Here is a 14,667-nt window from a genome sequence, read left to right on the forward strand (position 1 = left end):
CGGCCGTCCCAAAGCTCATTGAGCTCTGAGGATGGAGGATGGAGGATGGAGGAGGACTTTTTACATCATTTATCATCATTTCATTTAGTCACTTGAGGCTGTTCATTCCTGATTGTCGGGTTTGATGAGTTTTATCATTTAAGAGAAACAATAATCATATTCTGGGTTATTTAATATCGACATCACAATCTGAATTTCAAAACGTACAGACGCAAATAATTCATAAATAAGACGATCGCATTCCGCCGGTAGAAATCGATCCTGTGCTTATAAACAGAACACAGAACACAGTTTGTTAACAGACTAGGCCTACAGAGAGAAACACCTCTACAGTGGTGATTACTGTGTCTTTATTAATTATTAGTATTATTAGTTACTGTTATTAAGTACAGTGATCATGTGAACAGACACAAACTTCTCAAAAGTCTCTCCAGCTGTCAGTGGCGGGCCGTGCATTTTATACCTGGCCTTCACTGCTGTCCTGCAGCTGAAACACAGCTACGGTTATTATTTGTTTCGTGTCAAAATGAAGCCAACACCTGTAGATAGAGTGCGTCTCCTCTCTGCTCCGACTGCAGCTGGGACTGCTGCGCCTGTGCGTGCTTTGGGGCAGCGGAGGGACTCACGGCAGCTCCCGCTGCTCGTTCATGACAGTGCAGAACGTACGTGCTTTAACGTCAAAACACCAGAAAAGTCTCCAAGAACACAAGAACAAGTCGCTAGATTTGTCACTCGTAGCTATTGACAAAACAAGTCGCCATGAGGGTTTGGAAAGTCTCCAGATTTAGCGAGAGAGTTGCCAAGTTGGCAAATATGTCCCCAGAACAACACTGGATGCAACAATGGTTCCTTTCACATATTAAACCAAACAAAAATCTTCATAAAAACAAGTTGTACAAATAATAATATATAAACGAGCACATTAAAGCTACTGCAGATGTAAAAACAAACACATTTAACTTACCAGAGCTGCTGTTCACTATTTAAAGACAAAGTGCATCCTCCTTTCTTTATGAATAAAGAGTTTAATCTCACAGTTGTTCAGTACATCCGTGCGTTTTAGTTCCAGTAAGAAGTCCTTCTCAATTCATGGATGCCAGTGAAGACAGTCGAGTCTCCCCAGTTGTATTTCTTGAATACGTTTTCATGCGTTTGAGGCTGAAAATGTCCACAGAGGCAGCAGATTTTGGGATTGTCACCGCCCCACACGTCAGGCTAGCCCACTGACCAATCATGTACTTGTAGGCCAGCTAGCAGGCTCTGGCACGTCAAAGAATACGCCCAACATGTCAAACTAAAGATCTGATTGGTTGAAGAATATGACAATCAACAATATCGTCCCCATTCACTTTAATCTGCACTGGCTGCAGGTGAGAGTCTATAGGCCTCTGGCTCTGTTCTTACCTAGAGACACAGAGGTGAGATCTGATTGGATAAAAGCTCTACGTAAAACAAGCTGCACTGGAAGCAGAGCAACTGAGGAAGACAATAGCTGTGCAATGACAAAATAAGATAATTTAAGAAAAATTATTAAATTATAAAATAATTATTATTATTTTTTTTTTATATATATAGCTTTGTGATTCTGTTTCGGCCAGCAGAGAAGGCCTTGCAGGCCCTGACTGCCAGCCACTGCCAGCTGTTAAAGCCGACTGACAGCTGATCCAGCTGTGATCAGCTGATCCTCCATCATCAGAAACAGATGTCACTTCACCTGACACAACTGAGGAAAGGACGTCTCATGTCTCCTAAAACATATTTCCTCGTTCCTCTCTCCTCGCATGGTTTCCTCCATGCATCCCTGGTGGGAGGGACTAAGACGCAAGGAAAGGACCCAAGTGAGGGAAACGGGGATGCAATTAATTAAGAGACTTGGGATGTACCCAGAAACAGGAGGGGATACAACGTTTGACATGACACCGGAAGTACTCTGCTGCGGGGAGTCTGCAGCGATGACGACAGACGGACCGAACTCGTCTGTGTTTATTGGTACCGTAGCCATTTGTACACGTGGGGGCCGTGTATGTGCGAACAACACGCATAACGTCAGCTATTCATTTGTGTCCCATTGAATCGGTTTTTTTCGGACCATTTTGGATACGACAATGCGTGAATTGACCGTGGAAACATGATGAAAACACAGTGACTCCGAGCAACATTTTCCAAAAGGTGCGTCTCTCTGTGACGTTAGCCAGCGCTCACATTACGGTAACAGCTGGCTACGGTGTTGTTCATTTTACCTTTTTACGTCAGAGTGAACTAACGTTACTGCACCAGACACGTTGTTAAACTACAGTGCTTTCTAATATCAGTATTACTGTGTTGTTTATGGCGTTATTTGGGCTACTAGGCACAGGCTACTCTGTGTACCGTCGGTCCCGTTTCCTCTTCGCAGGGCGGAACACATGTGTAGGCTAACGTAAACATGCTGGTCCGTCACACATGCTAACGTCAGTTGAAAGAATTTACTTTATTTTAATATGATTTGGCTATTCATACTCTGTCATGGTGTCCGTCTGTGCTGCTCTTTAAGTGCCCAGTTACATTGTTGAGTGAAGCAATTGAATAACTGTATTTAACACGGCTACACATGAGTTGATATTGACCTCGTGCATGTCAATGACCCCGTCCATCAGATGAACACATGGTCGGTGCGCCACTCCAATCTGGAAACGTTTGTTTCAGCTCTGATCCTCAAACAATACCAGTTAACTTGAGATTAGTTCTCACCTGTCTGCGCTCAAGCAGAGGCCTGTTTGTCTGTGGCTGCTGTCATAAAACCTGTGTGTGTTTAAGTGGAACTGGAAAGAAAAGGCCTTCTAGGCACAGATCGATTTCTGCTACTGATAAGAAATTGCTGAGTATGTGCATTTCGGTGTTCCTCAATTACTATAAGTGAGTGGAGAATATAAATTAGAGTGGCCTGAGCAAGACAGTTAGCTGTCAGGGGATGATTGAGGTGTTGGTGTTGCTGGGTCCGGAGCAGAACCTTTTCAACCTTGTGTTTTGTCTGCTGCTTATCCTCCGCACTTTCTCATCTCAGGAACCCTCAAGCTAAACAACCAGCGTCTGTAAAGCAGTGGTATCCTGAGCATGCTGACCAAACCCCATGGTTTAATGTTGTTTTTTCGTTTTGCATGGCGGTGCAGTGTGTCTTAACACATGACACAATGAGACCCCTTATCCCGTCGGCCCTGTATAATTTGGTGCAGAGAGAGGGGTGGGGGTTGGAGAGACTTACAGAAATCTAAGATAAAGGACTAGAATGTTAAAGTCCCCCTCTGCTGTGTTGCTGATTGCTGCCTCTGCCTCACTTGTTTCAGCTTCACTGTGCACATTCATCCGTTGTAGGCGCAACGTTTGTGTACCCACACAAACGTACCCGTTTGTGGCTCACATTACTCACATACTCTCATTGGATTGCAAGTTGTTAGAGATTTCAGTTCTGTCTGATACTTAAGTGTTTATGCCACATACCTCCATAAATCCCAGACTCATATCTGACCTCTGTTGCACTTCTTCACACGCAGCTTTTCTTTATAAGCTGTATGTGAAGCTTCACGGCCTCTTGTCAGAATGTAAAGGGATTCCTGCATCTCTAAGCAGTGAACCCTTGACGGCGGGGCGTCTGGAAGACAAACTCCTCGCTCTGTTATGGTAAAGATGGTGCTGACTTTTGTTCTGTCCTGTTGCCCTTGCAGTTTCCCCAGACCGTCCTACATCAGGATGAAGGAACGGACCGATGCTCCTCAGGACCGGTGAGTTACAATTGGATGGAAACAAGAAACTCTCACTTCCCTTTGTTTGCCACCACAGTTTCTGTTGTCTCTGTTTCTCCAGGCGATGTTGCAATTTCAATACAGTCATGTGTCTGCTACATATTTAAGTTCACCGGTTGAATGCTTCGTAACAGTTAGCAGTGACTTAATACAGCCCTGCTACCAGGATTGGGAAGGTTACTTTAAAAATGTACTCCAATACAATTACTAATAACCTGTTGCGCCGATGGCGGGGAGGGAGGCATATGAGAACCAGGACGAGTCAGAACCTGCTGCAGTAAAATGAGAAGTTCTCTAAAGGGACTCTGGTGCTCGGAAAAACGCTAGAATCAACACCAAAGTAACGTAACTTGATAACTTTCCCTTACTTTCGGAATACCTCAATACAAAATATGCAAATAAAGACAAGAGAAAAGAAAAATGCTGACATTTGGCCCTTATTTTGAAAAAGCAGAAGAAGGGGAACAATAGCACAGTACAGTGCGAGTTATTCCTTCCAGCTGTGAAAATACTGTCATCCTGCAAAGACGCACATCATTTGGCACATTAGTGTTACTGGATTAGATTGTGGAGCAGCAGCAGTACCCATATAAATGAAATAAAATATCACAGTCCTGTGTTATGCTTACTGGATGCTTCTCTTCTCGCGCTGGGATGCCTCTCGGCAAAGAGAATAATCAGCAGTTTAGATCCATTTTGGAGAAACGACTGTACGTAGAGGTGATTCCAGAACGTAAATACTTTAACTGGCCAGTGCTGCAGCATCCTCGCTGTACATTGTGACGCCCTTTACTTCCCATCTACAGGGGCTGCCTGGTGGGGATCTGTTTCTTCATTCTGGGCCTGGGAACGTTGCTGCCATGGAACTTCTTCATGACTGCCTCAATGGTAAAAACATGGCCATTGCTTCATCCGTCAAAGACGGCAGAACTGACACATTGTATATGCCTTCTGTTTTGATATCTCATGACATAAAAACCATTGGACTCAGTCAATAAGTTGGTGGTATCTCATCGTTCTCCCTGTCAGACCTGCATAGAAGCCTTTCTCTGAAGTGTTGGTCCGGTGGGTTCAGCCCTAAGGGGAGTGCGGCATTTTTGTGCTTGCAATTTTTTTTGGGGCCGATTTGGGGCTGTGAAAATCCATTGTTTCAGACAGTTCATAGATTGGTTCAATCAGAAAGTGTTTTGCTCTGTAGTTTTGCTTGCATTCAGTGTATGACAACACAAATATGAACTTTTCTCAAATAAAGAGAGAAATCATTTTCCTGCTTGTGAAGGAAAGACGGATAAACTAGCTTTCATATCCGCGTCACTCCCAAATCCTAATTCTTAAAGGGGCCGTACACAATGGATGGAGAATGGACCTGACAGTGTCAACTTTTGACTTGTTTACTTGTTTTATTATGAGCAGAAGGGAATAAGATTTTGATCAACATTTACATCTATTTTGTTGTCTGTGTAGTTTTTACATACCAGTGATATTTTATGCTAATTTGGACACTATCACTGAGATAAAGATGAACTAGTTCAGTGTCAAATATATCATTCAATGGAAAAAAAACCCCCATGAATAACAAAAATAAAAAAACACATTTCAAGCACATCTTAATTATCGAATGATAAATATTGTATGATGGGCTGAAATGGAAGGCACCCAATGCATTCACTATAACCAAGTCAAACTGGGATTACAATGTACAGAGAAACACTACAGGACTAGATCCGGACAGGACTTTCCGCTTTGACATGATTTTAATCAGTCTGAAGTTGCTTTCACGTTGCCTGTCGATTGTGCACGCGTCGCTTCAATTGCATGACCTTATAAGGAGCTGGCGGGGTGTTTCTGTTCGATTTCGATTTAAGAATCCTCATTCGGGGGAGCACAGCTAAGAACTGTGCTCCCCCGCATGAGGAAGTGCACTTCGGCTGTGTAAGAACCCATTTTCAGGCGGAGGTCTTTTCTGACGTTGGTCTTCCGAAGTCCGGAAGAAAACATTTCAGAAGACACTTCAGAAAATGTTCGAGAATGAGGCCCAATGCGTTTCTGAATTTATTTTTATTTTATTTTGGAGAGCGACAGGGAAAGTCTCCGAGGTCGATCGACCGGTCGATCGCGATCGTCGGGTTGGCGACCGCTGTCTTAGAGACTCACATGCTGGACGGATGCCAATGGTCTTATGGACAATAAGCTGTTTATACAATTCAATAAAGTGTCCAGAAAAGCTATAGTATCTACCATGAGTTGATCCTGGATTGGATTTGTCAAATTGGTATTTTGTAGTGATCGGTTTAAGTGATTTGCTGACGTTGTACTGAGTATAATGTGTTGAAACCTAAGGATCTATAGGGACCCATACAGCACACAGTCCATCATGTGACTCAAGGTAACCACGCGGATCACAGCACGAGACCATGGGATCCACATGTTGTTGCGGTGAGGTTGAACCCAAACAGTGGAGTTGTGGGTCGTGAAACCAAAACACAATGAGCTGCTCGTCTCTAGAACAAAGGCTAGAAAGAATTCTTTGTGGGTTCGTTACACGTAATCATTTGACACATTGTTGACACAAAGAAATGACAAGTACAGCTTTAAATGCCAACTGTTCCTGTACTTGTTTAAAACATATCAGAATACAAAAGCAGAAGTACATCTTCTGCCTTTACGACAGGTTATTTTGAGTTCACGAACTGAAACGGCTCCGTTGGGGAACAAACCAACAATGTTAACTGAACTTGTGATAGAGTGGAGCGTTGCGGTGGCACTGAAGCGGGGATTTACCTTCCAGCGTCGGTTAACATAGAATATGTTTCCATGTAAAGATAAAGCCAACACCCGTCTGTTTCCTTTGGGTTTGCAGTATTTCCAAAGTCGCCTAAACACAACAGAATGGAGCAACGGCACTGCGGTGGTCACCAAAGAGTACTACTTCAACAACTGGATGACCCTGCTGTCCCAGCTGCCCCTGCTGGTGTTCACCCTGCTCAACTCCTTCCTGTACCAGAGGTCAGTGACGGGGTTGGATGTTCACATAATGTTTGTCCGTACACAGAGGGATGGCAATACTCCCCAAAGCATTGAATCGAGTCAGTGTTGTGCATTTGCTCTGGACTTTGCATCTGTGGTTTGTATCTACTCCAGTTTGAGTTCTTGGTTAAATGACTCGTTTCTTGTTTCAGGATATCGGCGGCGATACGCATCGCAGGTAGCCTGGTCTTCATCCTGCTGCTCTTCATCCTCACAGCCGTGCTGGTCAAAGTTCCCATGGACGAAGACCGCTTCTTCTCTGTCACCATGGCAATTATCTGGTTCGTCAACTGTAAGTCGGTGTGACTGCGCGTGAGGCTCAGAGTAGTGTACATTTTAGTGAACGGGATAGTTTGAAGTGGTGTTTTATGAGGTACGTCTCCACAGGCAGCAAAACATGTGATCAGTATCAGTGTATATTTAGAATGTTCTCAGCATGTCACCTCGCTGTCAGACAGCCCCTCCAAACTCCATCTACTGTCAGTAACACACTGATTATGGATAAGGATCTCATACAACACCACTTCAAAAACAATATCCGAACTGGCCCTCTTTAAAGAGCACTGAATCAAACGATGCTTCTTCTCCCCAGCGTTCGGGGCCGTGCTGCAGGGCAGTCTGTTCGGCCTGGTGGGTCTCCTCCCTCAGAAGTTCAGCACCATCTTCATGAGCGGCCAGGGCCTCGCCGGGACCTTCGCTGCCATCGCCATGCTGCTAGCCACAGCCAGTGAGTTGCACACAAAATCCCCAGTTCCCTCGTAAGGGAGGACTGTGACGGTGGATGTCGAGCTAGTCAAAGCAGCATGACGCCACAGCAACACACACAGTAGTGTTTTCTTCATCTGATAGGTGTCTCTCTGGAATCATCTGACTTGTGTGTTTGTCACTCAGGTGACACGGACTCTGAGACGGCAGCGCTGGGCTACTTCATCACGCCATGTATGGGGACGCTGCTCACTCTCTTCAGCTACCTGCTGCTGCCCCGCCTGGTCAGTCAGCGCCCAGCTCTCCATGACTACATTACCCATAATCCCTTCAATCTCACCAAAACAGCTACCATCTCTTTGTTGACCCATGATCAGTATGTACAAAATCTGGCTTTTTCAGATGGTGTTTGCTTTGTGTGGATTGTGGGAAAGCTTTCAGCACACAGTCAAATTTGAATTAAAGATAAATGATCAAAGATCTTGTGATGATCAAATCCTCAAAGGTGAAACAGGAGCCTTGCTCTACTTGCATGTGAATTTACTTCACTTTTGTCCGAGATTGTCAAGAAAAATACTTTTCTGGAATCTCACTAAACTCCATCTCAAGAGTCATTTGTCACGTTTTTATTTTTTCACTTGTATTTCAGCTAAAAGGCCTAATTTGTGTTGTCTGGTGTTTGCACGCAGGCGTTTGCTCAGTATTATCTGAACAAAAGCAGCAAGTATGAGGCAGACACCACGGACGAGTTGCTGAAAGGTGAGACTTTGGCTTCAACAAACTCTTTGGGCACGTTTGATCATGTGTTCAAAGTTTGAAGTGCAGGTTCTTTAACGTGTGTAGAACTGAGAGGATTGTTACGTGAATATGGGGGGGTGACCCCTCACGATTTTTAATCATTTTATTCGATAATAAAAAAAATTTGAAGGAGGAGACAAGCTTTTCAGGTCGTCATCAATATGAGTTGCTCAGCTGACCTGGAAATTTGAAGAAATGGAGTCGATCGAAGATACTAATTCGTTATTTATTTATTTGTATTCAAATCAAAGTATAATCTCTTGGTCCAAAATACAGAGGAAAAAAAAAATTGTTAACTGAAAAATATACGGAAAAATCACCTAAGTATTCAAAAACCCCTTCAGAGTAGTTTACAGACAGAGTTCAATCTACTGAGAAACGTTTAACCATCAACCAACACCGCTCTCTGGTTTCCCCCACACACCTCTCTGCTGTTTCAAACTGCCCCTATTTATACTCGTCCGGGGCTCAGATCTCTGACTTCAAACGGATGTTTACACATCAAATCAAACAGCCTCCATCTTCGTTCTTTGTGTGAACTTGCTGGCTCAGCCTTGCACTTCTCATGAACCAAGAAGTGTGCGTGCGTGTGTGTGTGTGTGCGTGCGTGCGTGCGTGCGCGCGTGCGTGCGTGCGTGCGTGTGTGTGTGTGTGTGCCCAACCGTACGCGTCAGTGCAACAGAGGGTTTTTGACCACAGAAGCATGTCTGTTTAACAGGTACAACCTTATGCGAGACTTGTTCTGACTCCTGATAACCCGGGCGTTGCTGTGGAGAGGCATCACGATTTCACAAAACATCCACCGTGTTCAACAGGATCAAACATTTGTTTGACAGCGAGAGAGAATCTGTTTGCTTCGCCACTGACTTCACGATTCTGTGCTTCGCCGTCTGGCTGAATCAAATCAATTTGGTGGAAGATTATCTCGTTCAGGGAGTTGACCCTCTATTTATCCAATTAGAGTCCTAGTGCCCAGACAAAGACGGAGCCTGTTGGACTCAGAGGACCACACAGACTCAAACTGTTTTTTGAATAATCTGTGTATATTCCCTTGCAGAGAGCAGCATAGTGGAGAACGGCACAGGGACCAGCAGCACGGCTGGCATTGCAGCTGAGGTCGAGGTGGACCCCGGTCCAGAGGGGCCACAGGGAGCCTTCCTGTCACTGCAGCAGGTCAAGAAGGGACAAGCTAAGGCCTCGGTCAAAGAGGTCTTCAAAAAGGTCTGATGGTTGTGGTTTTGGCAGTGTATACTACCTCCAGTAGATGGAGTAGCAGCACGGGGGAAACGGCCAAAGGAAGGAGTTGCTGGTCGGTGCAAATACTGTAAATGTAACTTTAGCATGAAATGTTTTGCTGCTGCCTCTGTCTACAGTAGTACGTTATGTTGCTCCTGTGCTGGTTCTCCAGTCTATTTCTCCGTACTCCATCTACTGCAGTAATACACTGACTCTTGATAGGAACCTCATTCAACACCACTTACAAAAATCCCAAATGCCCCTTTTACAATAAGAGCGTTTCATTCCCAGTGACAGTGAGGAAATATTGACAGGTTTGGTCTTTCCTTCCCTTTGTAGATCTGGGTGATGGCGTTCTGTGTGGCGTCTGTGTTCACAGTCACTCTGTCCGTCTTCCCGGCTGTCACTGCAGATGTCAAGACCTCATTCCCAGGAAAATGGGGTATGACCTCGACTCAGTTAATGATTAGAGCACTGATGAGATCACATGATTAGATCATTCAACTTACAGTGAATCTCTCGTGTGTGTGGTGGTCAAATCCCTCCTTTCTCCTATTTCTCTTTGTAGCGGTGCTGCTTGTAGAAGTTTTCATAGAAATGCGTTCATTCTATCAAAATGTCTGGGGTTGTGCAGATCACCTGTCAAAGTCCAAAGTAGAAAATCTTTTTTCCTGACTTCTCTTGCTCTTATCTTCTTGAGAAAGAGGCTGCAGTGTTTGACAGCAACAGCAAACCAACCCCAACAACAGTGTTGGTTATTTAATTTATTCTCTCTATGCAGAATGGTACTAAACACAATTTATTTATTTATTTATAAATAAAAGCTGGTCAATTGACATCAGAATGAATTCAACACAGAAGTCTCTGTGAGAGGTTTGTTTGTTCAGATTTTGTCGTCCTTGTTTTTACCAGACTTGAGTTTTTATCATCTTTCTGCCGTCTGTCCCGTCTCTCTTCAGAGCGCTACTTCATCTCGGTGTGCTGCTTCTTGGTTTTCAACATCAACGACTGGTTCGGTCGGACCGCCACCACCGTGATACGCTGGGTAAGTATGTGATACGACCCTTTAGACATTTATTCTTTATATATCTTTATTTATTTTGCATATTAGTATCCCTGTCCAGTATATATGCATGTCCATCAGCTCCTTCCTGACTGCTGGAGAGCCCACAGCCGGCACATTCAGCTTTCATGCTGGACGTGGTGACAAGAACAGGACTGAGCTTAGACTGGGTTACAGATAGCATTTTTTACAAGGTTCATTTCCTGCTGTCATTTTCTGTATCAACGTAATATATTATTTCTAAATATAATCTGACAGTTAAGGCTTAACTGTGTAATTCTACTTTGTTGTTGTTCCAAATCCGCTTTCCTTTTTCTCTCCCTCCTCTCGTTGGATTTTTTCCTCTGCAGCCTCGCAAAGAGTCCCGTCTGTTCCCGGTGCTCGTGGTCTCCAGGGTGGTGTTCGTCCCTCTGCTGATGCTCTGTAACGTCCAGAGTCGCTCCTACCTTCCCGTCTACTTCGGCCACGATGCCGCGTTCGCCGTCATCATGACTTTCTTCTCTCTGTCCAGTGGCTACTTTGTGTGTCTCTCCATGTCCTACGCACCACAGTGAGTCCAAACAAGTTCAGCACTGTCGCTACAAAAACGTATGTCACTCCTTAAAGACAGCTCACTGTAGGAGAACCAAAAACCAAAACTCTTCTAATCAAGAAGAAATATATCTTGTATGTAAGGATTGATATCAGACAGGATGGGTCTGACAGTTCCCGTGTGGGTATGGCGGACTCCACCACTACCAATGAAAATGACTGCACAGAGAGGTATTGACATAATGTACGGCTCAGTTGGCTAAATACGACATGACTGACCTTCTGTTCCCTCCTCTCTCCTCAGGTTGGTGGAGCAGAAGGACGCAGAGACAGCAGGGGCCCTGATGACTTTCTTCTTGGCCCTGGGTCTGTCCTTAGGAGCCGCCCTGTCCTTCGCTCTGCGGGCTCTCATCTAGTCACGCATGCAGCACTGCATAGACACCGTAGAATATGTTCACATACTTGGAGGGATCATTTGGATAACTGCTATTTGTCCTTCGTGGACGTCCTCGTTTTATTCCATTCATGTGTCGGGTGCTGTGTGTGTGTGTGACGGTCTGGGAAACCAAGCACTCTGGTGACGCTGTAAAAACACGCTCGTGAAGTAGAATTGTTCATAAATGACATGGAAGTAGGAATAAGGGAAAAACTGTACGTTGCTCTGAATGACTTATTTTTTTCTTCATTTTTAGTTTGTTGTCGGTACTTTTCGTGCATTATCATACTTTTTTTTTTTTTTTGTCTGATTGATGGCTAGAATTCTTATTTTTGTAAGATTAATTATATTCGGTATTTTAATGTATTCCTCGGTTTATTTAGTATTTTCTAATGAAATGGCTCTCTGTTACAGATGTAGAACAAAAGAAAAAGCTTAAAGACCTCATGAGCATTTATGGATTACTGAAGGGGCCAACTGGGCACAGGCTCAGGGCCCCAAGTGGGGGCCCTGAGCCTGTGCCTCGGTTTGAAATGACAGTTTACATTTCTTGTTGGAAAGTCAATCAAATTACAATAAAGACACTGAACAGAGACTCGAAACGACCGCAAAGAGACAAATGTTTCAAGTGGTTGTGTGTCTTTCAGTCTGGGGTTCTCTTGTTTTGTTCGTTTTATAATTCGTCTACTTTTTGTGAGACATTTTGCCGATTCCCTTTCTTCTTGACCTCTCCAGTGCAGCAATGCAAAGCTCCAGCATTGAGGCTACTTCTGCCACCTACTGGTCAAAAGACAGAAACCCTTCAGCGCTTCATTTCATTTTCATTTATTGAGGGACAAATACATACACATAGAGAATTGCAAAACAACTATCCAATGCAGTGTATCACGCCATGTTTAACTACCGGTACTGCTCATTTCTAATGGTTGTCTCTAGAAAGAATCTGTCAATCACAGAAGGCTGTGGTGCTGTGAGGTCATACGATGCTGCTGGCTGATCGGATCTGGAGATGCCTTGTAATACATGCCAGAGTTATGACCACGTTCTTCTATTGACATGAAGAAAGTCTTGGCTCAGGTTTACTTTGAGTTCATTCACCTTTAAAGGACATTTCTAACTATGTGCCATCATGCTTGAATCACAAATAGTTTGATTTGTTGGGATTGTTTTTTTCACTCTAAGAAGGAACTCATTGCTCCAGATTGATTTGTTCATCAGCACCACAGTCTATTGAGATTGAGCTTTTTTTGGTAATCATTTTTCTTTAGCTTAAGTGCCCAATAAGATTGATTTATATGATTATTATTCAAGTGTTTACTTAATTGAATTAATAAGTTGTCATGTTCATGTAGATGGAGAACTTGTGTTACAGCTTCAAACGCACCACGGGCTGAGTCCTCATGAAGGGAGCGATATTCATGACACCTTTCTTTAAACGTGACTCTTTGTGCTGTCTTCATGTCGAGCAGGAATTTTCTCTCCGAACCCAACAAACATGCATTGGTACTTGACTTAATGGTTTACAGCAAACACGATGCCAAAAGAGACTAACATCATTTGTGTATTTTAAAAACGATGTCTTGTCGAGTTCATGCTCACTTTAAACCTGAACAATGTTTCCAGCAGGAAGCTGAAAGGAACCACGTTTCCTACAGCATGTCAATGCAGCACCAGTAACGGGGACGAAGAACCCAAACTATGTTACCGTGTATTTCCTTTTAAACTTCTTGTATAAAGAACGTGGGTTTGGGTAGTTCTCATGCAGTACATAACAGTCTTAATGAGGATCGACACTGGACTACCAGATGACTCCAGGTAGAATAAAGGGAAGTCATGCCTATGCTTGTACACAATGCATCGTTATAGATTTGACTGTCAATAAAAGAATGGTTCAACTCGCTGTGGTTGTTGGAAACGGTTGTCTGTATTAAAGTATCAGGAGAACTATGGATAGCTGTTCTTCAAACACTGCTTTGTTCGTTCATTTCCATAGATGACCCAGAGGCTTAACAAGTATTGGATGAATTGGTCTTCAGGCATATAATATTTTATTCATCGCAAATTCCTCGCAAACTCAGTTGAGTTCAAAAGTCAATCTTACTTTACAGAATTGTTTTCCTTTTATTCAATATTTTAGATGACGTGTAGATTGACAAACCATGAAAACCTGTCTGTGTACTTTAGAACAATATACAATATGGCGCAAAATATATAGGCTGTATACACAATACACGCACGAAAGGTGCTCAATAGGCCCATTCGTCACTGAAGGGCAAACGGGTGTAATTGATTAAATAAATTGGCATGGACTCCACACTGGAGGCGTTTCAGAGCAGTTTGTCTGCGTGAAAGACTATTTACACCTTTTGTTCAGCAAGATAATCTTCACAAATGAATACCACGTTTTAGATTTCTTTTTAAGCACGAATGCAATTGCCAGGAGTAAAAAAAATGTCGGGACTACAAACAAACTATGCCACTGGTGTAAAGGTGGACTCGTTGCTGTGATGGCGTTTTGTAGTCCATTGAGTCGTTAGCAGCCGCCTCTTTAAGCCTCGAGCACCACAGACCGCTGCAGCACCAACGTCCACCTGGAGATTTAAACTGATTAGAATGTGGTCAAAGGTCACTGTGACCTCACGAAAACACATTTTTGACTGCAACTCAAGATTTGATAGTCTATGACAAATTCACACAAAATGATGAAGTGATTGGAAAGACGTGGATGTAAAGTGCAACTTGATAGGCAGACAATACTCAATCTTTAATGTTGCAAATAGTTGTGTGCTGCTATATTAATGCATTGATTTGAGGACTTTCCTCTCTGGGCTTCCGTAGCTCTACCTTGAAGAACCACACAGAGCATTCAGATTAATTTCCTGTATTATTTATTGAAAACCCAGCAGTCATTAATACCTGTTGTGTGTGTGTGTACAGGCAGGGGAGTAAGGAGATGTGGTGAACTAAACTAGTTGTCATTCTGTTGTAAAGAAATAAAAAGCAAAGGACAAAAGAAGAACACTCCGATATGCTACAGAATGACGGCGTTTAGTGTTTTCTGTTTAACACTTGTTTTTAAAAATGTTACACAA

General features: G+C 43.4%; 2 protein-coding genes across 2 annotated transcripts in view; one reads left to right on the forward strand and one right to left on the reverse strand.

The window, feature by feature from the left end:
- The first annotated feature begins 1,948 nt into the window (after positions 1–1,948).
- Positions 1,949–13,475, forward strand: LOC306796866 (equilibrative nucleoside transporter 2-like). The gene is made up of 13 exons (XM_079295930.1): positions 1,949–2,169; positions 3,702–3,758; positions 4,586–4,667; positions 6,640–6,785; positions 6,959–7,098; positions 7,399–7,533; positions 7,698–7,795; positions 8,201–8,270; positions 9,367–9,530; positions 9,885–9,987; positions 10,505–10,590; positions 10,959–11,158; positions 11,444–13,475. The coding sequence occupies exons 2-13, from the start codon at positions 3,727–3,729 to the stop codon at positions 11,553–11,555; spliced, it is 1,368 nt and encodes a 455-aa protein (XP_079152056.1). The 5' UTR covers positions 1,949–2,169; positions 3,702–3,726; the 3' UTR covers positions 11,556–13,475.
- Positions 13,476–14,446: 971 nt separating this feature from the next.
- The window catches only part of LOC306796244 (serine/threonine-protein phosphatase PP1-beta catalytic subunit), a 13,720-nt gene continuing 13,499 nt past the window's right edge, over positions 14,447–14,667 (reverse strand). Inside the window, exon 8 of the mRNA XM_079295082.1 lies at positions 14,447–14,667. This exon is cut by the window's right edge and continues 310 nt beyond it. The gene's annotated coding sequence lies outside the window, so the exon portion shown is untranslated.

This window comes from Melanostigma gelatinosum, assembly GCF_949748355.1.
Source record: "Melanostigma gelatinosum genome assembly, chromosome: 23".
Classification (NCBI taxonomy): domain Eukaryota; kingdom Metazoa; phylum Chordata; class Actinopteri; order Perciformes; family Zoarcidae; genus Melanostigma; species Melanostigma gelatinosum.